We start from the raw sequence: 24026 nt of genomic DNA, 5'->3' as shown, positions 1-24026 counted from the left end.
AAAAAAAGGACGATGGTGCTAAATATCTCTAATGGTCTTTTAAAAAATGTTTTAATGTCTTCACATTAATGTCCACAAATTAGGTTGGTTCACATTTTTTATTTCAAGTGTTTACCATATTTAGGTATTTAGGGAGATATATAACGAGCTGGAATACTATGTATTCCTGTCCGTGTGCTGGAACAATTTGACTTACATAAAAATTATCTATTGCATAAAAGTGAGATTCAGCTTGCCCTTAAAATCAGCTAGGCTTGGCACCTTTTTAATAATAGATGGGAGATCTTATAAGAGCCTTTTCAGTTTCTTTTATGGTTACCTGTCTATTCAGACCTTTCTAATACTCAAGTTAAATTTAGTAATCTATATTTTGCTTAAAAACGATTCAGTTTCCTCTGGAGCTAAAACCATATTAACCTAAGGTTGCGTAATCCGCCTGATGAGAATTCTTCTATACCTGTTGCTAGAAGAGTAGTACTTCCCATTTGCTGTGCGTTTTAACACTTTCAGAGAGCACTGACATATATCATGTCATGTCACCTTTACTCTGCCCTGATGGATGAGGAGACCGAGGCAGAAGGGGCTAGTGGCTTGCATGGGGCCACACAGTGTGTTAGAGGGAGAGTCTAGCGTCAGACTCAGGGCTCCCACCTTCTGGTGCTAGATTGTAGATTGTCCACCCGTGTTCTTTCCAGCTACGTCCACCTGGGGCCCATCCTTCCCGGGACACAAAGGAGTGACAAGTGTGAGGATGCAGTCTGAGCGTGACCCTCCGTCGGGGGGGGGTGGGGCTCCCTTTGCAATCTGAACACCAGCACCCCTTGGGACGTTTGGGGGGCTAGCCACGTGCTTAGCTATGGGAGGTGAGCTTTAACTGTTGGAACAGGTATCATCCCCATCAGTAACATCACTCTTAGTTTCTAGAATGAAAAAGGAAAGGCATTCATTTGCCTTGAATGTCTCCAAGAGGGCGTATTTAAAAGCTCCTTTTAACCTTTCGGCGGTTGAAGATGAGACAGGCTGTGGTCCGAGTGTAGTGTGGGTACATTTTTGAAGATATTTGCAGCAGCACTCTGTGTTTGACCCGACTTCATAAAGTAACATTATGATCTGTCCTGAAGGATAGTAACGCATGATACATATATTGCTGAAAATGAGACATGACCGTTTGGGGGGGATTAGTCGTGAAAATCTCGTAAAGGTCTCAGCACAGCGCCGTGCGTCATGAGAGGTGCTGCAGCTGACAGGCACGGCGGGGTTTGAGGGAGGCAGTGCAGCGTATTTCAGAGTCCACCCTGGTTCCGGGGACAGCTCTTGTGCGTCGTCACCTGTGGGTTCTCACGGAGCCCGGTGTCCCCTCCCACCTCCAGCCTCACCCCTTCCTCAAACCCGAATTGCTGAGCTGCTGATGCAGGGCCACGGGTCTGGTTGTGGGGGGCTTTTTCCTGACTGCAGCAAGTAGGTGATGCGAGGACTGCATCCCTGAGCGCTGTCCCCTCTCAGGAGGCTCGGGACGCAGCTGCCCTCTGAGCCCCGGTCCCCCAAGTCTGGCTTCATTGTGAGCTCAGTCTGTGCTCCTGACTGGCCCACCTGCTGTCCCGCCTGTCCGCCATTGTGGGCATCAGCATGTGCAGAACGTGGGCTGTGGTCTTCCCCAGACCCCTCCTGCTCACCTTGCCCAAGCCCTCTTGCCAGCCCAGAAGCCTAAACATACACTAAGAAGGTCCTCCTCTGCCCCTCTTTCCCCAGAGCCCATTCCTCCTCCCTCCAGAAGGGGGTCCCCGAGCCCAGGTTGCCGCTAGCCCTTCCTCGGGGCTCCCTGGCACCATGGACAGCGTCCTGAGGCCCCAACCCGCAGGCGCGCTGCCCAGGGAGAGGTGTAGAATGCTAGGGGTCTGGTCCTCTGCCCGCCTCTGCCTCCGACCCCACAAATTCTGCCCTCGCCGTGACTCAGTCTCTCTGAGCCTTGAGAAATCTGGGGCTTAAGGGAACACTTAGCCCACAGTGGCGCTGCAGCATCACGTAGTAACGGCCATCGAAACCTGCCTTTCAGATTCTAACCGCTGTAAGTATAAATCCACTGCACTAATGTCGGGAAATAAAAGCAGTCCAGAGACATACCCCCTGTTCCGCCCCTTACCTCAGAGCAGACACTCGCTGTGTGTTTGTGAAATGGACCAAAAGACAGACCGAGTGAGTGAACGGATGAGGACAAAGTCCCGCCCTCCCCGGGCCCACTCTGCATGCAGCCTGCCTGGTGGCACTGACTCACTTTTGCTCCTTCTTCCATGGTCGGTGAGCCCAGGCTTCCCCGTCAGGTCTGAACCTCTGGTTGGGGCTCCCCCGGGGCCCAGAGCCACGAGATGACTTATAATTTATTAAGTGAATCAATCTTCCTTTCTGCTTTGCCCAGACTGCTGCCGAGTGGGCCGAGAAAATGCCCCAAGGCCCACCACCCACGACTCCCAAGGAAACAGCACACCAGGAGCTCCTGGCTCGGATCCACAAGCCAGTGGGCTCCTGTTACTGTGCGATTGCTCAGGAGTTTGACAACTTCGACACCATGAAAACGAACACCGCCTCCAGGGACGAATTCAGGGCTCTTTGTGCTCGCCACGTGCAGGTTCTGACCGATGAGCAAGTAAGAAATGCATTTGGTTCCTCATCCTGACGTATGAGTGCCCGGCCAACCGTTCCCCAGGGCATGGAGAGTTTAGAATACTTGAAGGCTTGGGGGCGGAGCAGGGGGTGTTGTCGTTACTGTTTTGTTTTCAATCTCATTGAAGGAGTTTTCTGTTTGACAAGTAAGACTTGCAACTTTTCGATCGGGGTGCAAATTATGTCACTTTTTTTCTTTATTTTTTAAAGTTTATTGAGAGAGAGAGCGAGCGCACGAGAGCGTGTGTGCAAGCAGGGGAGGGGCAGAGAGAGAGGGAGGGAGGGAGAGTGACAGAGAGAGAGAGAGAGAGAGAGAGAGAATCCCAAGCAGGCTCTGCACTGTCAGCACAGAGCCTGACACGGGGCTTGATCTCATGAACCATGAGATCGGGACCTGAGCCGAAATCAAGATTTGGATGCTTAACCAACTGAACTGCCCAAGTGCCCCAGTCACTTTTATTTTTTAAATCAAATTAAACTCGGTTCCAGCGGCCACTCTCCCTCTCCTTCCCTGGATAATGCCAGAGCTTGTGTGACCCCAAGAGGCAGCCGGTCTTCCCCCAACACCTGAACGGGGCAGCTCAGAGCCTGTGAGTCGCTCTGGGCCTCCCGCCACCCTGCCTCCCCTCCCCTTCCCTCTCCCTGGTTCTGTTGCTAGCACTTCCGGATGCTCTGGGGATCCCACCCCAGGCATGCCGGTGATGTGCCCACCGCACAGGCTGGACAAGGCCACCCTCTCTGAGGCCCTGCTGCCCCACACAGAAGCCCCAGAAGGGATTCTCTGCGGCTCCCTCCTCAAAAACCAGTGGTGCTCTTTTTAGCTCTGGCAACCTGCCACCCTGGGCTTCTTTGGCCCCTTGTGGCCTCCCAGGGCCTGCCAGCAGGATGGCATCCGGAGGACCTGCCTTGCAGTTTCCCGACTTTAGTAACACTAAATGCTAGTGCCGGGGGACGGTTCCCCGGGTGGCTTGCTCCTCGCTGTGGCCCAAACGCCAAAACAGAGCCCGGCACAGAGCGGGTGCTCAGCAAGGCCCGGTGAACGGATAGCGTGGCAGGTTTAGCGTGCACGTTCCCCACCCCCACCATCCAGTGGCCGAACAGCCGGGGCGACACAGAGCACGGAAGCAGAGCTCCCCCCGCCCCCGACAGCAGACACACTGCTGCAAGCCCTCCCCACTTGTCAAACAAGCCGGTGCCCTAGCGCCACAGAGTCACTCAGGAGGAAACCAAGATCCAAACTACTTCGGAAAGTACTCCACCGCCCTCCTTCCCCGGCTCAGCCCGAGTAGCTTCCTGCAGCTCCCGGTGGAGAGGCCACCCTCCCCCCGCAAGATGGGGCGCTCTACCCTCAGGCCTCATTTTCTCAGGGGCTCCCGGATGAGAACTGAGAGTATTCACATGGAAGGGAGACGGTCACATTCGATGCCCCTCGCCACCCAGGCCTCAGGACTCCCCACCCTAAAGAACGAATTCACTAACATGAAGAATTCGAGCATCAGATTTCACTTTCCTAAAATAGCACCTTTTTAAAGCATCATGATCATTTTTGCTAAGCCGAATCAAAGTGCTTTTCCCCAGTTCGGTCTCGTAGATCGTCAGAGCTGAGCGAGATCGCTGTTTGCAAACGCTCGTCCCCATTACTATACATGGATGGGAACCTTTACGATTCACCCAGTTGTGTTTATGGTTCTATGGGGCGAACTAACTAAGGTTTTACTAATGAAGATTTTTCATTTCATCTAAATGAGTAAACTGTTACTCTCATTATAGATATAAATTAGTAATGTGCTAGCATATCTAACACCTGTACCAGAGAATCTGATTTTAATCGTCCACCAAGAAACTTCACCATCCCCGGCACACCCAGCCCCCGCCTCTGCAACAAAATCAAATACTTTTTTTTTTATTCTGCCTTCTAAAAATATGCAGAGACATCGCAAATACAGTCTGCATCACCGAGGACATCAAAATCTGGCATAAGAACCATGGTTTAAGTTGCGTGATGATTAGCAAAACTTGTGTACTGTTTGAGAAGGGAGCTTCTGGACACAGGCTGGCAAACAGGAAGCAAAGATCCTTGTGTGACCCGTGGGCCATGACCTTCTTGGTTCAGTGGGACAAGGTGTGGTACAGGGAGACACAGAAGTAGTTTGGCTCCTTAACATGTCTAGACCCCAACTGCCACTACTCAGAAGGGTTCCCCGAAGATTCTGGGACAGTTCCAGCCGTGTTAACCAGCATCTGAGTACAGATCTCATGTCTTCTAAAAACGATCTCATCCTAAGAAAAACATCCAACTATCATGAATCCGAGAGGTCAGCTTTCTTGGATAACGGAGCTCCGTAAGCAGGGAAGTACCAGCTCCTTTGAAAACTTCCGGTGTAATTAACCTTTCAGAAAAGGAGAGCAAGTTTCTGAGCAGGTGGAGTTGGAAACTGATGGGGCTTTGTGGCTCCCCAGAAAGCGTGGTATAAAGGCCTGGGAACTGGGTCCACTTGGATATTGCTTAAGAAAAGAGAGACCCACAGAGAGAGCCTCTCCCGGTCAGGCAGTTTCGGTCAGTCTTGGTAATTGCGTGAGGATTTAGCTATATTTACAGCTACGTTAGGGAAAGGAAGGATCAGACATTTCCAACCATTTCAGGTGTGGTGTTTCTTTTTTCTTTTTTTTTTTTATTATTTATTTTTGAGAGAGAGAGAGAGAGAGACAGTGCATGCAAGGGGGCAGAGGCAGGAGACAGAGAATCCCAAACAGGCTCTGTGCTGTCAGGGCAGAGCCCAATGTGGGGCTCAATCTGATCTCATGATCCATGAGATCATGGCCTGAGCCGAAATCAAGAGTCAGACGCTTAACTGACTGAGCCCCCCGGGCACCTCTCAAGCGTGGTGTTTCTTAAACAGACACCTCTAGGACACTAGAAGAACACAGGCAAAGAACCAACAGTCTCTCAGGCAGACAGGCAGGGGTTTCAGTTCTGCCTCTGTGCTTGTCCAGCTGTGTGACCTTGGACAAGTTACACAACCTCTCTGAGCTTCATTGTCCTTCCCTATGCAACGGGAGCGCACAACACTCCCTAAGCTCGATGCCTTCCCCTCCAGCCGGGCTGTTCAGCCTCTCCCGCTCGCTGCTGTCTCCCTACCCCTGCCCCCTCACATCTAGCCACGCCAACTCCTCCTTCAGGACTGGCTCCAAGCCGAGCGAAGCCTTTCCTGACCGTACCTGTAGCTGGAGGAACTGGCCATGCCCCACTTTGGCCTCCCCGCCTCTACCCTGAGCTCCCGATCCCCTGGCCTGGCTCACAGGACACGTCTGCCTGTTGTTCGGCACAAAGCTGTCTGTCCTGACGATGCACTGAGTGGCTGAAGGCGGCACGCATCTGCTCGTTCACTTACTGGGGGCCCTCTGTGCACAGTGGTGATGTTAGGTCCTGAGCAACGAAGGGGGGCCTGCTCCCTGCTTCCTTTGAGCTTGGATCCACGGAGGGGAGAGCTGTGCGCTATTTATGTCGTTACAAGCTGCTCCCCGCTAGGATGGGCCGGCAGTGGGGGCCTGGACCCAGGGGTCAAGGCAGTTTCCCTAAGGGCGTGACGTTGGGGTCGTGGGAGTTGCCACTGAGAGGAGACAGGAGAGAGCAATGCAGGTGGAGGGAACATTCTGGAAGCAGGAGCGGCGAGCATGTTGCATTAGATGAGCTGCTGTGGGCACCGCAGATCTGCCCTCGTGGTCTGCGCTTTTTCAGGGGCGGGGGAGTGAGTGAGACGTGCGTGTTGGCTGGTGATAAATGCCACAGAGGCCCCGGGAGTGGGAACCAGGGTGGTGCGGAGGGAGCCTTTGCGTAGGGCAGTCAGGGAAGGCTCCCTGAGGAGGCGGCTCGGGGCCTGGGAGCAGAGGAGGTCGGGTGTGCGGGAGAAGGGTGAGTGGACCACAGGAGCCCGAAGGGCAGGGGAGCCGTGGACAGGGGTGGGGTGCTGCGGGTGGAGGGGCTGGGCGGGGGCGATGTTGGGGTCTCCTGGGTCTCTGCCCGCAGCCACATCCGCCATGCACTCCTGCTTCCCGCTCACTCTTCTTCCGTGAAGCTCACTTGCTTCACCCTTCTCCTTAGGAGATAGTCTGGGGACGGGATTCTACGTCTGAGGTTTCCCCCCCGACACTGCGAAGAGAGCGCTAACCAGTCTTCCAGCGTCTCTCGGTGCTGGTATCTGCTAGTTTGTGCACGCTTTCTCCGGGCGCCCGACCCCAAAGAGGAAGAAAGCACCCCGTCAGAGACACGGGAGGAGGAGGGACGGAGCCAGGAGGCTGTTCGAAGTCCCTGACACCTCCACACGCAGCTTGCCCGGCGTGGCCCTTCCACACGGCCCCACGGCCAGGCGGTTCGCCGTGGCTCGGCCTGGTTGTGGGGGCTGGACGCCTCCCACCTCGGCCTCGGGGTCTTGTCCTCGGTGACTCTAGAAAGGCTGCCCATTGGCAGCACAGGCCCGTCCCAGCTCTGCCTGGCTGCCTCTGTTTCCCCCTCAGGTAGCAGGTCGGTGGCTTGCCTCTAATGGCCCACCTCACACAGGGCATCTTGTCCCTGTTCCTTGAGAGAGAGAGAGAGAGAGAGAGAGAGGAAGCGGGGGAGGGAGGGAGAGAGAGAGGCTCCCGAGCAGGTGCTGAGCTGTCAGCGCAGAGCCCGATGCGGAGCTCGAACCCACGAACCAGGGGTTCGTGACCTGAGCCGAAGTCAGATGCTTAACCAACTGAGCCCCCCAGGCGCCCCAGGACATGCATCTTCAAAAACTGCCTTCCATCTCTCTGCCCCTTCTGTTCGTGCAAGTTACATACCTTTTCTACTCGGTCCGCTGACGTGTTAACCACAGTTGTTGGAAAGTCCTTGTCTGATGACCCCACAAAAGGAGCCTCCTCTGACTCTCGTCGGGTGATTGCTGTATCTCTTGGCGATGGGTCAGTTCATCTTTTGTCGACAGGTCTAGACTTCCTTTCTTTTTATTGAAAGCGGGACATCATATAAAGAAGAGCTGAGACAGAGATATCAATAGTATTTATGCCTGAACGTGGACATACCTCTTCTGGCTGACCGCGGACGGGAGGGCGTTCCGGAATCAGTCTGGTCGGCAGTGAGCTGCGTTCGAGTGTTACCGTTGCTGCCCCCACCCTAGGGGTGCATGGTGCACGGGCGTCAGACCCTCCAGCAGGGAGGGATGCCAGGACGCTGCTGAGTATTCCTCCTGCACGTCCGGGCCACAGGACAGGGTCCCCCGTGCTCAGGGCCAGGCTTACGCAGGGTGGCGCTGTCTAGGCGTTCCTGGTCCGGCCTGGTTTAGGCCAGGGTGGCGTCTTCTCCGCATTCCTGCCCCTCCACACCCCCTTCTGTGGCGGTCAGACTCTGCCCGGTCTCCGTGGTGGGTGGGTCTTGGGCGGGAGAGGAGGTAGCCGACCTCTGACCTTTGCTTGGTAGAGGTACAGATCCTAGGGTCGCTGCCCCTCCTCCAGAAGCACGGGGCTTTTGCCCGCACCCTTCCCCCTGGGGCCGTGGATCTACCCTTCCTAGAGACACAAGGGTTTGCTTCCTTCCCTCCCCCAGGGGTCCTGGTCTTGAGTGGGCTTGCTACGCCTCCCCCAGTGGCTTAAGGCTTTCGCTTCCCGTGAGAGGAGGGTCTGGAGAAGCGTGCGGTGTTGTGAGTCTGTCCCCTCCCGTGCTCTCTCTCTCCGGAGCAGCAGCAGAGGCGGGTGGAGGGGAGCTCATGAGCGCGAGCGTTCCCTGTCTCTGGGCCTCTCCATCATCCCAGCCTCACGTGCCGGCACACGCTCGGCCTGGAACGCGCTGGCTGGCTTCTTCCCGAGTGTTGCGAGGCGTGAGAGCTGGCGTGTCTGGCTCTCCTCGGAGACTTGGGGCTCCGTGGCATTCGGTCCCCTCGGCTCCCTGGAACCTCAGCTCTCTGATGGGCTCTAAAACAGCTCTGATTTTGTTTTGTTTTAGGTTTATGTATTTATTTTTTTGAAGGAGAGAGAGAGGTGGGCGGAGAGAGGGAGAGAGAGAATCCCAGGCAGGCCCCACACTGTCAGCGCAGAGCCCGACACGGGGCTCGAACCGACAAACGTGGGATCGTGACCTGAGCCGAAACCAAGCGTTGGACGCTTCACCGACTGAGCCACCCGGGCGCCCCGAATGCTTCTGACGGTGTAGATACTCGGCTTTCTCTTGCTGTTAGATGCGAGTGGCGATCTCCGGCAGCTTGCCTCCCTGCAGAAGTGGGGCCCAAAGTCAGAGATCTTTAGGCGTTCGGAAGGTAGTTAACGGCTTCTCTGCATCTGAGGGGGACGTTTCAAGAAGCACGCCTTCCGCCACCAGGACGCGGAAACTTACTCTCAACTCGCTCACGAACCATCAGAATTTTGCCCGGGTTTCACGCCCAGCTCACGGGTCAGAAGCCCCTTGTGTGGTGCCCTGTTTGCAGGCTTCTTTGATGCCTCTCCTGTCCCCCCAGCCCCACCCGCCTCCATCCCCTGCAGCATCTGTGGGGCTCCATCAGCATTCTGGGGCGCGATCTGTCAGGAGTGAGGAGCCACGTGTGGGTTTCCCTTTCCCACCCACCCGCTTCGGTGTCCTCCTGGCCACGTTCATTCTGCCTTCATGGTGAGGCTCCTTTGGCGAAGAGAGGATTTCCGGGCTCCCTCCTGGACTTCGTTTGCACCAGAAGATTACAGGAGACGCCATTGTTGTCCTTAGCGGCTTTAGAAACGTCCTCACTCCCATGCTTCAGGTTTCCACGGGGTCCTTAACACCGGCACCCTTCTTTGTATCTCCCCTCGATAACGTGACCTTCTCCTCCTTCCTCCCCAACGTGGCTAACGTAGTTGTGCACGAGAGCCCGTGGCGCCCACTTCCTCTTCCAGGCCGCATCCTGCTCTGCTTCCCGAAAGCCTTTCGTGATGAATGCGATCACGATGTGGCTTAGCACCGTCTGTCCCCTTCATTGTTAAAGGGTCTTGCCATTGTCTGATCGGTCTTAAGTGAGTTTTTCAGGACTTTCAGCAGCCGAGCAAACATTTCTAGAGCACCTGCCATGTGCCGGCCCCTTCGGGAGATGTAGGACATTTAAAGGTGAATCTCAGATGACCTTCAGAGAGCTGCAGGACCAGGCAGGTTGGCGTCACCTGCAGAGGTGGCTTCAGCACAGGCGGGAAGGTGGAGAAGAGCGCCGGACGCCTGCTCCGGGGGGTTGGGAGAACTTTCCTGGAGGGAGACGGGTGGCGAGCCTCCTCCTGACTGGGGGTGATGACCGCCATTGGTGACGGTGAGGTCTGTCTGAGACAGACACGTGGTCACTTTCTCAAGGTCTCTCACTTCCCCCTCCACCAGCTGGTTTGACCTCACCGATCAAAATTAAAGCAACGCGCTTCTGCGTACGTCACAAATGACGGTGACCTGTCCGCACACGGCACCGTCCACAACCTGGTTTTGAAGTTGTTCCCGAAGACGTAACCTTTAGGGGACGGTACCAGGGTTCTCTCTGTGTCATCATTGCAACTTCCTGCAAGTCCACAATTCTTTTGAAATAAAAAGTTTAAAACACGAATCAAGAATATTGTCCCAAACTATGGGGCGCCGGGTGGCTCAGTCGGTTGGGCCTCCGACTTGGGCTCAGGTCATGATCTCACGGCTCATGAGTTCAAGCCCCACGTCGGGCTCTGTGCTGCCAGCTCGGAGCCTGGAGCCTGTTGCGGATTCTGTGTCTCCCCCTCGCTCTGCCCCTGCCCTGCTCATGCTCTGTCTCTCTCTATCTTTCAATAATGAATAAATGTTAAAAAAAAAAAAAAAAAAAAGAATATTGTCCCAAACTAAGCCATCTTCCCTTCTCAGGGCCTAGAACATTCCTCCTCTCTTCCCCACCCCCCAGTACTTCATTTCCGGAATTTCAAACTCAACCGGTACAGTCTCTCATAACTTGCCTTTTGGAAACCCCAGCGGAGGCCAGAAGCGATGCTGGCCTCCAGTCAAGGTCAGGCCCCAGGGACGGACAGGAAACACCATTCCCCTTGCCCCTAGAGGCCGCTGCTCTCCTGGCTGGGCGCAGGAGGCTGGGACCCCACTGGTTCTGAATAAGTTACCCCTCTTCTCAGCTTCCTAAAAACCCTCAGTCATCCAAAATGGCTCATTTAGATTGCTGGAGTCATTTTGCTCTACCGGTGTGGTTCCGACATGACCTGTGACGTCAGACGGTACCAGCCCAAAGCCATACCCTTCTCTCTGGTTTCCCAGACGCCTCCCTTCCCACCTTGTGAGAGGACAGGGCTGGCCCTTCGGGGACACGCACCTGGCCGTGAACACAGCGGCTGAGGGCCGCGGTGCCTGGCCAGCTGTTGGCAGAACTCAGGCGCCCACGAGGAAGAGAAATGAGTCCGGCCGGGCTTCCCCGGGACCAAGGTGGGCCAGGGCCTTGATTTGCATTTTCTCCTAAAATGTTCTCATAGACTGCCGCTCAGTCTCTGTGACTAATCACAACATTTAATGGCGTTCAACTGCTCACTAAGGGCCCAATTCAATTAAAAAATTGTCCTGCGGAAGCCGTGAATAATCCTCTTGTCTTTGCTTTTCCTGTCTTACGGATGCCTCCATCGAGTGGAGGCTGAGCGGATTTTTTTCCTTTTTCTTTTTCAATTTGTTTTCATTGCCACGGGCCTCGGCCCCCCCTGCCGACGTGAGCGCTGGCCTCCACTGGCTTCTGTCCACTCTCGTGGGCGCTGCGGGGACCCTGCTGGGCTTTTACACTAACCCCTGGGAACGACTTCTGCTTCTTTGCCAGTTTGACAGACTGTGGAGCGAGATGCCGGTCAACGCCAAGGGGAGGCTCAAGTATCTGGACTTCCTGAGCATGTTCAGCTCCGAGAGAGGGGCCACACCGCCAGCCACTGGCAGTTCCACCAAGGCCCAGAAAGGCAGCAGTGTTCCCGAAGTCTCGGAGAGAAGCACATCCACAGCTTCATCAACGCCTGCTCCCGACCTCAAAGCAGGGTTGAAAACGCAGAGCCACCCCTGTGTGAGTCCTCGTCTCGCGGCGCCACTGCGCCCCGGGTCCCCAGATCCCCAAACCCCAGTGGTCCTGAGTGGCAGGTGACCGACAGGGTGCCATAGGGTGAGCCTGGGGCGGGGGCACAGGAGAGGAGCCCAAGGTGGGTCCTTAGCATTCACCTGCCTGGAGGGGGGAGGGAGGTGTGGGGAGGGGCTGGGGGAGGCTTGGGTGGAAGGAAGGCGTCAGGGCTGGAAGGAGGAATAAGGATTCAGGGTAGGAAATGGGTACGGGAGCGGGGACAGAAGACTCTCGATCAGCGAGCTGGGCATTCATCGGGCAGGAAGGCGGACACCCCATGGTAGGCGTCCGCTTTGTGCAAGGGCCCTACACGCGCCCAACCGCAACGTGTCGTCACCCCCATTTTACGGTTGAAGATACGAGGCTCTAAGAGGTGTCCTCGTGTGCTCAGGGTCCCTCAGTTAGACCCGGGGAGATCCAGTTTCCAACCCAGGCCTGTCTAACTCTGCGGCTCTGGCCCCGGGCTGAGCCGCCCGGTCTGGGGTGCGGGAAGGGGGCCGGCCTCACTGAGGCGCTCGCCTCGTCTACAAGCCAGAGGGCAGCAGCCCCGAGAAAGGGTGGTTGAGAGGATCCCAACCGTGTGCAGAATTTATTGCGCATCTACTCTGTGCTGGGTCTTTTCGAGAGCTGAGAGTGAACAAGCGTCCCTGCCCTGGCGGAGTTTACGTTCTTGTCGGGGATGATGGGCACGTCACGTATTTAGCGAGTTGGAGACACTGAGTAGAGCAGAATGAAGGGGCGGGGTCAGGAGCACCCCAAAGATGTCGGCGTCCTAATCTCTAGGACCTGTAATATGTCACCTCACATGGCACGGGGGGATCAAGGTTGCAGTAATCAGCCGACTTAACGAGGGAAGATCCCTAAGTGTCCGGGTGGGCCGGAGGCAATCACAAGGGCCTGTAAACGGGGGACGCAGAGGCAGAAAGGTCCGTGTTGGAGAGACGCCATTTGAGAAAGTCTCCACGGTTGCTCCTGACTTGGAAGGTGCGGGAAGGGGCCACAGGCTAAGACGTGTGGGCGCCTCTCGATGCCAGAAAAGGTAAGAAACAGATTCTCTCTTAGAACCTCAGAAAGAACACAGTCCTGCTGACGCCTCGGTTTTAGCTCAGTAGGACCCACCTCAGGCTTCTGGCCTTCAGAACTGTAAGAGAATAACTGTGCTGTCTTAAGCCACCGAGTCTAGATATGTCAGGGAAGCCGCGGAAAACACGCCGAGGCGGTGCGGGGGGGACAGGCGGGCGGTGTGGGGCGACTCTGGCTTTCACTCCAGAGGCTGGAGTCCTTGCAGGTGTTTAAACAGAGGAGTGATGTGGGCTGCAGCGTCTTTAAAAAGCCTCCTGTGGATTCTGTGTGTTGAATAGAGGCTGTGGGTGGAGTGGGTGCTGGAGGGGGGTGGGCAGAAGCGAGCAGGTGGGGAGGAGGCTCCAGTGGTCCAGGGGAGAGGCCCGGTGGCTCTGAGTGAGATGGGCAGTGGGTAGCCGGCGGCCGGCAGTCAGGTAAAGCCAACAGGATTTCGCAGTGGATTCGGTGTAGGGTGGAGACGGAGAGAGTCCAGGAGAGCCTCTAAGGGTTTGACTTGAACACCTGGGAGAAGGGCGTTACATCAACCCAGAGGGGGAAGGCTCGGGTGGTACAGAATTTGGGAGAAAGACCAGGAATTCAATGGAGTTTGTTCCTGTATTGGACTTTTGTTTTTTAATGTTTATTTTATTTTTGAGAGAGAGAGAAAAAGAGAGAGGACCCGAGGCGGGCTTTGCGCTGACAGCAGACGGTCCGATGTGGGGCTCGAACTCATGACCCGAGCCAAAGTCGGACGCGTAACCAACTGAGCCACCCAGGCGCCCCAAGTTCATTACTGTATTAGATAACGACAGGACGTGTTCAGGGCAATGCCTGGGCTGCATTCAATTCATTCCCCATATTTAAACGGAAAATGCAATAAGATAGACAGCCTTATAGTTGGTCCATGTGATTTCACAATACAGGGCATTCTGGAAGGGAGTACAGGGTTGGACATCCATGAAAATGACAGGTGACTCCCTGTCTTTGATAAGACTCTTCCTCTGGTGAAAAATATTGTCACACACACACACACACACACACACACACACACACACACCAGTAATTAATATAGTTAAATAACATCTCCCTAAACTTGAATCTTGGCTATATGTTTATTTCCAAAACCACGTTGGTTACTGTGTTTCGGCACAAATATGGCCCGCTGGTGGAAATGGAAGTTAAATGGCAGAATTACCATCTACGCTTTGCTTTTCCCTTATTTCTGAGCTAATCCTGCCGGCGCAGTTGTGAACCTCAACCCGAGGCCTGTCTGTGATAGCTTGTATTATTTCTTCGTTTTGAACCTCACGCTGCAAGACCCCCTCCTTTTCTCTCTCTCTCGCTAGACCCCGGCCAGTGCAAGCACAGCAGGCACCCTGCCCCTGCAGAACTGTGAGCCCATAGAGAGCAAGCTCCGGAGGAGAATTCAGGGCTGCTGGCGGGAGTTCCTGAAGGAATGCAAAGAGAAGGACGTGACCAAGCAGGGGGAGATCACCACGGCTGAATTCCTAGGTACGTTCTCACAATGGGGTCGCCCTGGCGGCACAAATCCACAGGGAACGGGCGGGAGCATCTCCCTCGCGGTGGCTACCAAGCACCTCCATAAACGCCAGGCTCGAGGGATAAGACATAGTTACAAACAGAGAGGGAGGGAGGCAAACCATGAGAGACTCTCAAATACAGAGAACAGACTGAGGGTGGATGGGGTGGGGGGGGAGAGGGGAAAATGGGTGATGGGCATTGAAGAGGGCACTTGTTGGGATGAACGCTGGGTGTTGTACGTAAGCGAGGAATCAGGGGAATCGACCCCGAAAACCAAGAGCACACCGCACACACTGTACGTTAGCCAACTTGACAAGAAATTACATTTAAAAAAAAAATGGGGCGCCTGGGTGGCTCAGTCTTTTGAGCGGCCGACTTCGGCTCAGGTCATGATCTCGCGGTCCGTGAGTTCGAGCCCCGCGTCAGGCTCTGTGCTGACGGCTCGGAGCCTGGAGCCTGCTTCACATTCTGTGTCTCCTCCTCTCTCTGCGCCTCCCCCGCTCATGTTCTGTCTCTGTCTCTCTCGCTCGCTCTCTCAAAAATAAACGTTAAAAAAAAGAAAAAGAATTCCTAATGCCTCTCAACCCACTGCAGGGCACGTTCATGCCTGTGTGACCAAGTCAGCAAGCCCTGACTCTCCGCCTTAGGAATCACAGGCTTGGTTGTGGTCTCTGTTAACAGACTTGGAGAGCTCCAGGGTGGGACAGGTGGAGGAGGGCGGTGGCCGGGGACCTGCAGGCCCATCCACCCCATTGCTTGTGTCCCACTGATCCAGCTGTCACCACGTGTCACTTCGATGAGCTCTTCAAATTCCATCAGTTGGACTTGCACTAATGGTCGCGTGTTGTTTGTGCAACATTTTACACGATCGATCTGGCCTTGTCGCCCCCCTGCTTGGTAGCCCCCTGAAGTCGGACCCCCCTCCTCTGGCCTAATCTTTAGATCCCTTTTTAAGGGAAGTTTTTTCTTGAGAATCTCCAGTATTAATAAATCACTTTTATGACAATCATGGCTTACCAACGTGCAAACGAAACAACGTGTGAACTCTCTCAAGCGAACAGCTCCTACAAAAAGCAGCCACTTCTAAATGAAATACACAATGTGAAACCACTGATAGTCCAACGTTGCTCCCCTGTGTTAATGTGACGTGTTTCACCGACACCAAATCAGCAACGTCGGTTTTTTTTTTTTTTTTTTTTTTTTTTAACGTTTATTTATTTTTGAGACAGAGAGAGACAGAGCATGAACAGGGGAGGGGCAGAGAGAGAGGGAGACACAGAATCTGAAGCAGGCTCCAGGCTCTGAGCTGTCAGCACAGAGCCTGACGTGGGGCTCGAACTCACGGACCGCAAGATCGTGACCTGAGCCAAAGTTGGACGCTTAACCGACTGAGCCACCCAGGAGCCTCTGTTTTTGTTTTTAAAGAGAGAAAAAGACCATGAACAGGGGAGAGCGGGAGAGAGAGAGAATTTTTTTTTAATGTCTATTTATTTTGGGGAGAGAGAGAGAGGGGAGGGGAGGGGCAGAGAGAGAGAGGGAGACACAGAATCTGAAACAGGCTCCAGGCTCTGAGCTGTCAGCACAGAGCCCGACACGGGGCTCGAACTCACGGACCGTGAGATCGTGACCTGAGCCGAAGTCGGCTGCTTAACCGACTGAGCCACCCAGGCGCCCCTCAGCAACGTCGGTTTTAACACGTTTCAATTTCCACTCGTGTTTTAGTTAACCCTCTTGGTTTTGAGACTGATGAACCTTAGCTGGCCCTGCTGGCAGCATGGTTGCTGTGTTTAGTTTTTAACCATGAACCCACCGAAGGCACCAGATCTTACTCTGCTCAGCTGGTCCGACTTGAGTGGTACATCCAAAATTCAATTCTGAAAAAAAAAAAAAAAAAAAAGTATGTATTAATTCTCAGAAGTTATTCTGTATTTTCCGTGTCCTGCCGTGGACCCCCTGCAAGTTGGAACATCAAAGGCATTTTCAGGCCACTCCTGTGGGCTCCCCAGCCCAGCGTCACCCTGCCTGGCGAACGCCGGTGACGCTGCTTCTGCTGTTTCCCCGGTGCCAAGGCAGAGGGACCTCCGTCTGCCCATCACACACAGCAGCATCTTACGGGCTGCGCTTGGCTGGAAGGCATCACTTATGCAAAGTCTGCCTTTGTAGCAAGGACCCAAGCCAGGGCCTACGGCATGAATGCGTGCGTGAACAAACGAGTGAGTGAACAGTTTGCCACCAACTGAATTGACGTTTTTGTCTCTAGCTCTCGTGGAGAAGTTCAGTCTGGACATAAGCAAAGAGGAATCTCAGCGGCTCGCCGTGAAGTACGATGTAAAGAACAGCGGGAAATTTGCTTACTGTGACTTCATTCAGAGCTGTGTCCTCCTGCTGAAAGCGAAGGAAACCTCGCTGATGCAGAGAATGAAGATCCAGAACGCCAACAAGATGGTGCGTAGACTGACTCTTGGAAAGTGTGGGCGTGGGCCGCCCCTCTGTCTCAGTTTGTCGTAAGTCCATAGAAATGGTGGACGCGGGGCGCCCGGGCAGCTCAGTCCGTTAAGGGTCCGACCCTGGATTTCAGCTCAGGCCATGATCTCCCGGTTCGTGAGCTTGAGCCCCACGTGGGGCTCTGCCCTGACCGCGTGGAGCCTGCTTGCGACTCTCTCTCGCTCCCTCTCTCTGCCACCACCACCCCCCTCGAGATAAATAAACTTAAAAAAAAATTTTTTTAATGTTTATTTATTTTTGAAAGAGACAGAGCATGAGCAGGGGAGGGGCAGAAACAGACAGAGACACAGAATCCGAAGCAGGTTCCGGGCTCCGAGCTGTCAGCACAGAGCCCGATGTGGGGCTCGAACCCACAAACTGTGAGAGCACGACCTGAGCCGAGGTTGGATGCTTAACCGACTGAGCCACCCAGGCGCCCCCCTTTTTTAAAAAAATTTTTTTAATGTTTATTAAACTTTTTTAAAAACTAAAAAAAAAAGAAGAAGAAGAAAGAAAGAAAAGGTGGATGAAGTGGACACAGGGGCTCTGGGGGGCCGCTGGCCAGTGAGGACCCACTTGTCAAATGTCTCCAGTCTCACTGCCACCTCCACGTGGACCCAGAAAATTGGCTGAGATGTTCTCTATGCACATATATGTGTATATCGCGTGTGTGTGACATAAATGATACATGTATATCACAGGGTATGATATACACGTGTGATATGTATGTGTATCACATGATACGTGTGTGTGCACGTGTGATGTGTGTGTGTGATGCTTATGTGGCCCGTGTTTGCACACGTATAAGGCGTGTGTATATACACTTGTCACGCAATTCTTTGTTGCCCGATCTCCTCCATTACTTAAAGGCCTGTACAGCACAGGGCACTTTTCAGGTGAGCACCCGACCGCCAGGGTCTGCCTGGCGGGCCCAAAGCCAGCGAGCTGGCAGGTACTTCGGGGAGCTTTTGCCTGGGAGGCAAGAGGTGTAGCTGAAGGTAAGGCCTCCGCCAGGCTTCCAGAACCTTGCAGACAGCTCAGAATTTCCTTTCTTGGAAATAGTTCAGACATTTTCTTTCTCTCCTTCTGGAGCCCCGTACGGGTCTGGAGACCCAAGACTGGGAACCCAAGACTGGATCTCAGGTCCTCAGACTCCCCGGGTGGCTGATGCCTGGTTATGGTGACTCTTCCCCCAGCACCTGGACACATCTGTATGGCGGACAGTCAGGGACAGCACGGCTGTTCATACGAGGCACAGGGAACAGTAATCAGTCAGTTAACGGAAAAGGCGAAGCCAGGGGCGGGGGCGGGGGGGGGGGGTCATAGCAAAGTGAAACATTTTGAACGGACACATCGAAGTGTATTCATTCATCAACCATCTGAAGCGGGCCAGACCCTTTCCTCCGGGTGCACGGTGGTAGAGGTTGGAGACTCATCATCTTTCTGTGTAAACTGCACCCACGATGCACGGACTGTGGTTTTCTTTCTTTCTTTCTTTCTTTCTTTCTTTCTTTCTTTCTTTCTTTCTTTCTTTTAAGAGGAATGGGAACCTAAAGGTGCTTACATAGCAGCTGGAGGTTTTTTACCATTGTTCTCAATGATTTGGACCCACACACAGTCCAGCCAGTGTTTGCCCAGACTCGCCTCTCTCCGGTCTTTCCAAACGATGAAGGAAAAAAAAACAAACAAACCACTTTTTCCTGCTCATATTCCATCATCTGTAACAGTGAATTCCATTCTGTCGAATTAAAGAGCAAGTCACGTACAGCTGGGATTGTCCATCTGGGGAGCCAACAGTGGCTCCCAGGCCCCTGAGGGCTCAGCGGCGGGGACCAGGGTGTGGGGCAGACCCGGCCGGCCCCAGCCGGTCCCCGCCCGCGCCCGGCAGCCACAGGGTCATGACGGGTCAGCCCAGCAAACAGTGGATCCCTTGCAGAAGATTTCTAGGCAGCTAAGTTTGTAGGTAGTTTTGTGCAAGATCAGGTCCCACCCGAGTGGAATTTCCACTTTACACAAGCACGAGCTGGCATCAAAGGCTTTGGCCGAGTTACGGAAGAAAAAGTTGAGACACTTACTTGTTCCTCTAAACTCGGTTCCTCTGTGAGCAGAGAGAGGCCCGCCTTCCTTAGATCTTCATGGGACCCAGGAGCACAGGTGGGGAACGATGGAGGCCACACAGCCTGCCAGGCCCCCTGCCAGCTCTGGCCTTCCTCTGCCTCTCTGGGCCTCAGTTTCCCTTCTGGAAACGAGGGGGCGATCCGCTGGGTTCTAAGGCCTGCGAAGGGTGAGCCCTTCCGAGCCCTGCCCCATACAGAGACTGTGAGGCTTCCAGACCCTCCCCCCATCCACACCGAGGTGCCGGGAACTCGTAGGAGCGTCAGACTGAGATTGTATTCAGTGAGGTGATAGGTGCTCCAGTCCGGCCCCACTGGGAGCCGGGCCCCTGGGCAGAGGTCCCGGCACGCGCCCGGTGTGCTCTATCCCGCCCCCCAGCTCTGGTGTTCACACCCCGACGGATGACGGCTGCCACTCAGAAAGGGTCCTGCCTTCCACCCCGTCCCACTCTGCGTTGTGAGTGATGGCAGGAGACTTCTCCCCAGCGGCCTTTCCGAGGAAAGAGCGGGGCCAGCCCCGCCTGGCCCTGGTGACTTGTTCCAGGCCCGTCCCCTCTGCAAGCCGCCAAGGCCCCCACCACACGAGTAAGGCGCCCAGGCCAGCAGAGACGCCCCCCTGGGGAGGCCACCTGGGACTCTGCTTTGCGGCCACGCTGGAGCTGGGGGCAGAGGCCTTCCGGAGCGATTGGCTGTACTGTGCGAGGACGGGAAGAGGCTCTCTCAGATGGCGCATGGGTGTGAGAGGAGCCGACACAGAATCCTTGCTTTTTCCCGTGCAGACCAGCAGATTGGGTAAATTGGCAGCTAATTGAAGCTATAGAGTATCTGGTGAGTTTCCATCCTAGGTGCTAAAGGATGTAAAAATCGAAAGCAATTCAACTTTGCGCTAATTGGTTTTACGTAGTGCCGCATTAAAATTAAACTTTCCCAAAACGTGTTAACACGTTATTGCCTGTGGTTCACCTCTGATATTCAGACAGGCGTTAGGGTTAAATCATGCTAAAATATCTTGTTTTCTATCTAATAGCACCTAAATGAAATAATCACAGGGTAGTGTGCTGTCTAATTACAAGATATAATTACAACCTTGTAATTTTTGAGAAAACTCTGTTCATTATGATAAACCTACTAGGAGACCCAGTCTGAAATCTCTTTTTCCTTCAAACTGTTTTAAAACCGGCCGGCTACCTCTGTCTGGCCCTCTCTCTCCTCCTTCACCTGGGAGGAACAGAGCCCAGATCGGTCCTGAACCTGCCACTTCACGTCCCCAAGCCTCCCGTTTCCCGGTCCAGGAGATGACGGGGGTCAAGGGAGTGACCTTCCTCCCAGGTTGGAGGGGCCAGGAGAGGCGGGGGCTGCCTTGTACAACAGCAGGGTTAGCGATCTCCCATTATCCTCGTGAGTCTGGCCGGCAGGCCCCATTCTACAGGGGAGTGGGCCGGGGGGAGCCCAGGGCAGGGGTGAGCAGGGGCAAAAGCAGGGCTGAGGCCCGGGAGGGGAGCGCGCGGCTGCTGGGCTGTGCCTGTCTACCCCATGCTGCCCATTCGAAAGCGCCTTTCTCACCACCTCTCGGTTTCTGTGGGGTTTGTTCTCCCCCAGAAAGAAGCTGGTGCTGAGACCTCTTCCTTTTACTCGGCTTTACTGCGGATTCAGCCCCAAATTGTGCACTGCTGGAGGCCGATGCGACGTACCTTCAAAGCCTACGATGAGGGCGGGACGGGGCTCTTGAGCGTGGCTGATTTCCGGAAGGTGAGCTCAGCTGTTGGGCGCCTGCGGCGTCCGAACGGGGAGCAGCGGCCAGAAGACCTCAAAAGAGGGCCCCTCACCCCCCGCCCCCCGGCAGAGGCCCCGGTGTGAGCGGCTGTCCCGGACCTCACTTCCTTGGGACCCCCAAGTTATCGAGGGCTACGTCCACCTGCCCCGCACCTGCAGACCCCAGGTTCTCCTCCCTGAAGGTTTCTAGAACCCCGTGGGGACATGACCTGAGGGCTCAGGTCACCACCACAGGTGCCAGTGCTCCTTGGAGCCCAGACTGGCTGCATGGGGGAGCCGGGGCCTGCGTCCGCCCCGCAAGACCCACAGAGCAGGCGGCCACATCGAGGAGCTAAACAAAGCAGGGTCCCCGCTGTGGCCACCGAGGCAGCAGAGCCCAGCACTGCCTCCCGAGAGCCGGTCACTCGCTCCTCTCTGCCTCTTGCCCCCCGTATGCTGCTGGCCACCCCCCACAGCAGCCGGCCGGTCCAGCAAATAATTGAGGTCCAGACATTAGATTCAAAATCACATATTACAGTCAGAAAAGAACAGTCACAACGTCAGACAGACACGAAGGGTTATGACCTTGAAATGCACTTACAAAAAAATTGTCCCTTAGTTTCATCTCTGCTTCAGCTAAACAAAAAAAGTAAAACCCTCTTGTTTTAAGCCGGGAAGATGAGTAGCACGGGGTGGGCTGGCAGGGCTGCAGGAAGGAGGAGGGACGGTCCCCGCAGCCCCCGGGGACACCTGCCCCCCCCCCCCCCCCCCCGCCCCATGACTTTCCAGTTCATACTGTCTGTCTTGTCTTTGGGCTCAAGTCAGCTCTCAGCCCCGGGTTCCCCTTCAGTCTCCAGCAAAGAGGAAGGAGGCGGCCGGGGTCCCGTCTGCGTCCCAGGAACCGGGGGTGGGCGGCAGAGGGAGGGGGGCACTAGAGGGGCAGCCGGGCCTCAGCAGAGCCTGAGCCAGAGGCCAGCTGGGTGCCGAGGACCCTCCTCAGACACCCAGGCTCAGCTTCCTCGTCTGCTGCCAGCCCTCAGCCCCACAGACGGGGCCCGTCGCCCGCTGCCCGGAGGAACCCCGGGACCTTCCAGCCCCACGTTCTAGTCCCCTCTTAGAAACAAATCACAACACAAAGCATCGGTAGAAAATTAAGTTGCAACTTAGTCTCCGCTTTTACTCCCGGACCCAGCGGCTGAAAGTCCGTTTCCCTCTCACTTGAAACAAGTCACGAGCTAGGAAGCCAGAGCCAGCACGGGGCCGGACAGCCACTGGGGCCTTCATTTTTTTTGCTCTGCCACCCTCAGCACCTGGCTTCCGTCCACGAAGTCGCCTCATGGTCTCTGGTGGCTGCTGGGGCTCTAGCATCGCCTCCATATTCCCGGCAGCAGAGAAAAGGAGGAGAGGGGAAGGGGAAGGGCCTCCTCTCTAGAGGAGGCTTCCCAGAAGTCCCACATCACATTCCCGCTCAGGTGTCACTGGCCAGGACGTACCTAGCCCCAAAAGAGGCCGAGAAGTGTTGCCTTTTAGCTGGAGACACAGGGGTCTGCTCCCTGAGGAGGAAGGGGCAGTTGCTGTCGGGTGGGCAGCTAGCTCTGCCGGGGGCTGTGGTGCTGCGGGATCCGCCACGCCCCGCGCCCTGCACCTGCAGCCCTGCCCTCCTCCCCAACCCAACCCTAGCTAAGGCCCTGTGGCCAGGTCTCCCTTCCAGCCCTCTCTACCCTCCGTCCAGGCCTTGTCTGAACGCATGGACCAGCCTCACTACCCTGCAGGGAGGCAACGGTTATTAACCTGTTCTGGGAGGGCTGGGGGCGGGGGGGCTGGGAGGGGGGGAACCAGCACCTTCCCCTGTTCTGGAAGTCTTCCATTGTCACACCCGCTGGCCCTTGGGAGGGTGAGGGCCTAGGAGAGAGGAGGTGGGAGGGAAGGAGGGAAGAGAGGGGGGAGAGGGAGGGAGAGGGAGGGGGATGTGCACCGAGGGAGAGGGCTGCTTGGGGCAACTTTGGAGGTGGGCCTTTCAGGGTCCGAGGAGGAGAGGCGGGTGGGTCCCAGCCCCTTCCTGGCTGCCCGCCCCCTCGAGTGTCCCCGACACCAGCGGGGGCTGCTCTCCTCTCCGACAGGTCCTGAGACAGCACAGCATCAACCTCTCGGAGGAGGAGTTCTTCCACATCCTGGAGTATTATGACAAGACACTGTCTTCCAAAATCTCCTACAACGACTTCCTGCGGGCCTTCCTCCAGTAGGCGGCCGACGGGGGCCTCCAGTGCAGACGGGTGGGGACCACGCGGCCTGTCCCTAAGACGAATGAGATCACAGAATCGGGGCGGGGGGGAGGGGCTCCAGAAACACACGCAGCCCTGTGTCTTTCCCGGCGGTTAAGGCTTTGCACTGCCCCACGGCCATAGCTTCAGCCACAGCTCCGCCCCACGGAGCCACGGGACCCTTCACTCAGTTGAGGCAAATAAAATGCTAGTCTTTGCAGAAATGATTCGTAAGACTTCAAAAGAACCACCAATGATAAAATGCTTAGAAACTTAGATTTCTGGAGGTTTCATTCATGAGAGCCTGCATGGTTGCCTAGGGGAGACCAGAGGCCTTCCTGCCTCCCGGATCGGATCTGTGTCTCTGCTGGGCTTGTCTGCATGGCTGTTGCTCTGTCCCTAGGGATGCGGGTGCCAGCCTGACTTCACGGTGGGGCAGCCCACGTCTAAGGCCTCGTCCCTGTTCAGCTTTTCCAGGGCCCCGCCCAGCGGGCAGCTGATTAGAAGCACCCACCAGTGACCTTTTGGGGAGGGACCCTTCCTCAGACATGACGGGTCTGACAAGCCAAGAGAACTTTCCAATCCCTGCGACCCTTACCACCTTTTGTGAAGCAAATGGAAGAGAGATGTAGAGTTTGCTGCCTTCTGGAAGGTTCTAGAAGGAACTGGGAGGAGGTGCCCCCGAGTCGTGTGGCCACTGGCCATCAGGGAGGGGTGGGAGCAAGGAGTCCCCTCTGTCACCCCACCCCAGGTGGCTCCAGAGGAGAAGCAGCGCCAGAACCTCAGGTCCAAGACCCCTCCCCACCGGGGGCCCACGGAGGCAGCAGCTCGAAGTACGCAGAATTTCGAGGCGGGGCGGGTCTCGGCCTCCCCGCTGGAAGCCAGTGAGGTGTGGGGAGAAGAGCCACGCCCACCACAGGCCCTCTCTTTCCATGAAGGTGTTTTGCGGACACCTTGGTCTCCCCGTGTGCTGGGTCCCAGCCTCAGCTCGGCCAGGACCCCCAGGCCCAGGGGGGTGAGCTTGCGCTGAAGGCTGCCCCGTCAGCCCGGAGCCAGGAGGAGGC

General features: G+C 55.6%; 1 protein-coding gene across 9 annotated transcripts in view; it reads left to right on the top strand.

The window, feature by feature from the left end:
- Positions 1-23240, top strand: part of EFCAB6 (EF-hand calcium binding domain 6) — a 244357-nt gene extending 221117 nt beyond the window's left edge. For all 9 annotated transcript variants that reach the window (XM_042948058.1, XM_042948060.1, XM_042948059.1 and 6 more), the window contains 6 exons: positions 2414-2641; positions 11463-11696; positions 14156-14321; positions 16612-16796; positions 20549-20698; positions 22822-23240. In XM_042948058.1, coding sequence (XP_042803992.1) covers positions 2414-2641; positions 11463-11696; positions 14156-14321; positions 16612-16796; positions 20549-20698; positions 22822-22944 — 1086 coding nt within the window. In that variant the 3' untranslated portion in view covers positions 22945-23240. The remainder of the gene's footprint in view (positions 1-2413; positions 2642-11462; positions 11697-14155; positions 14322-16611; positions 16797-20548; positions 20699-22821) is intronic.
- The last annotated feature ends 786 nt before the right edge of the window (positions 23241-24026 follow it).

The sequence above is a fragment of the Panthera leo genome, chromosome B4, assembly GCF_018350215.1.
Source record: "Panthera leo isolate Ple1 chromosome B4, P.leo_Ple1_pat1.1, whole genome shotgun sequence".
In the NCBI taxonomy this organism is placed as follows: Eukaryota; Metazoa; Chordata; class Mammalia; order Carnivora; family Felidae; genus Panthera; species Panthera leo.
The sequence above is the reverse complement of the archived record's forward strand: the minus strand, read 5'-3'. Positions and strand labels throughout refer to the sequence as shown.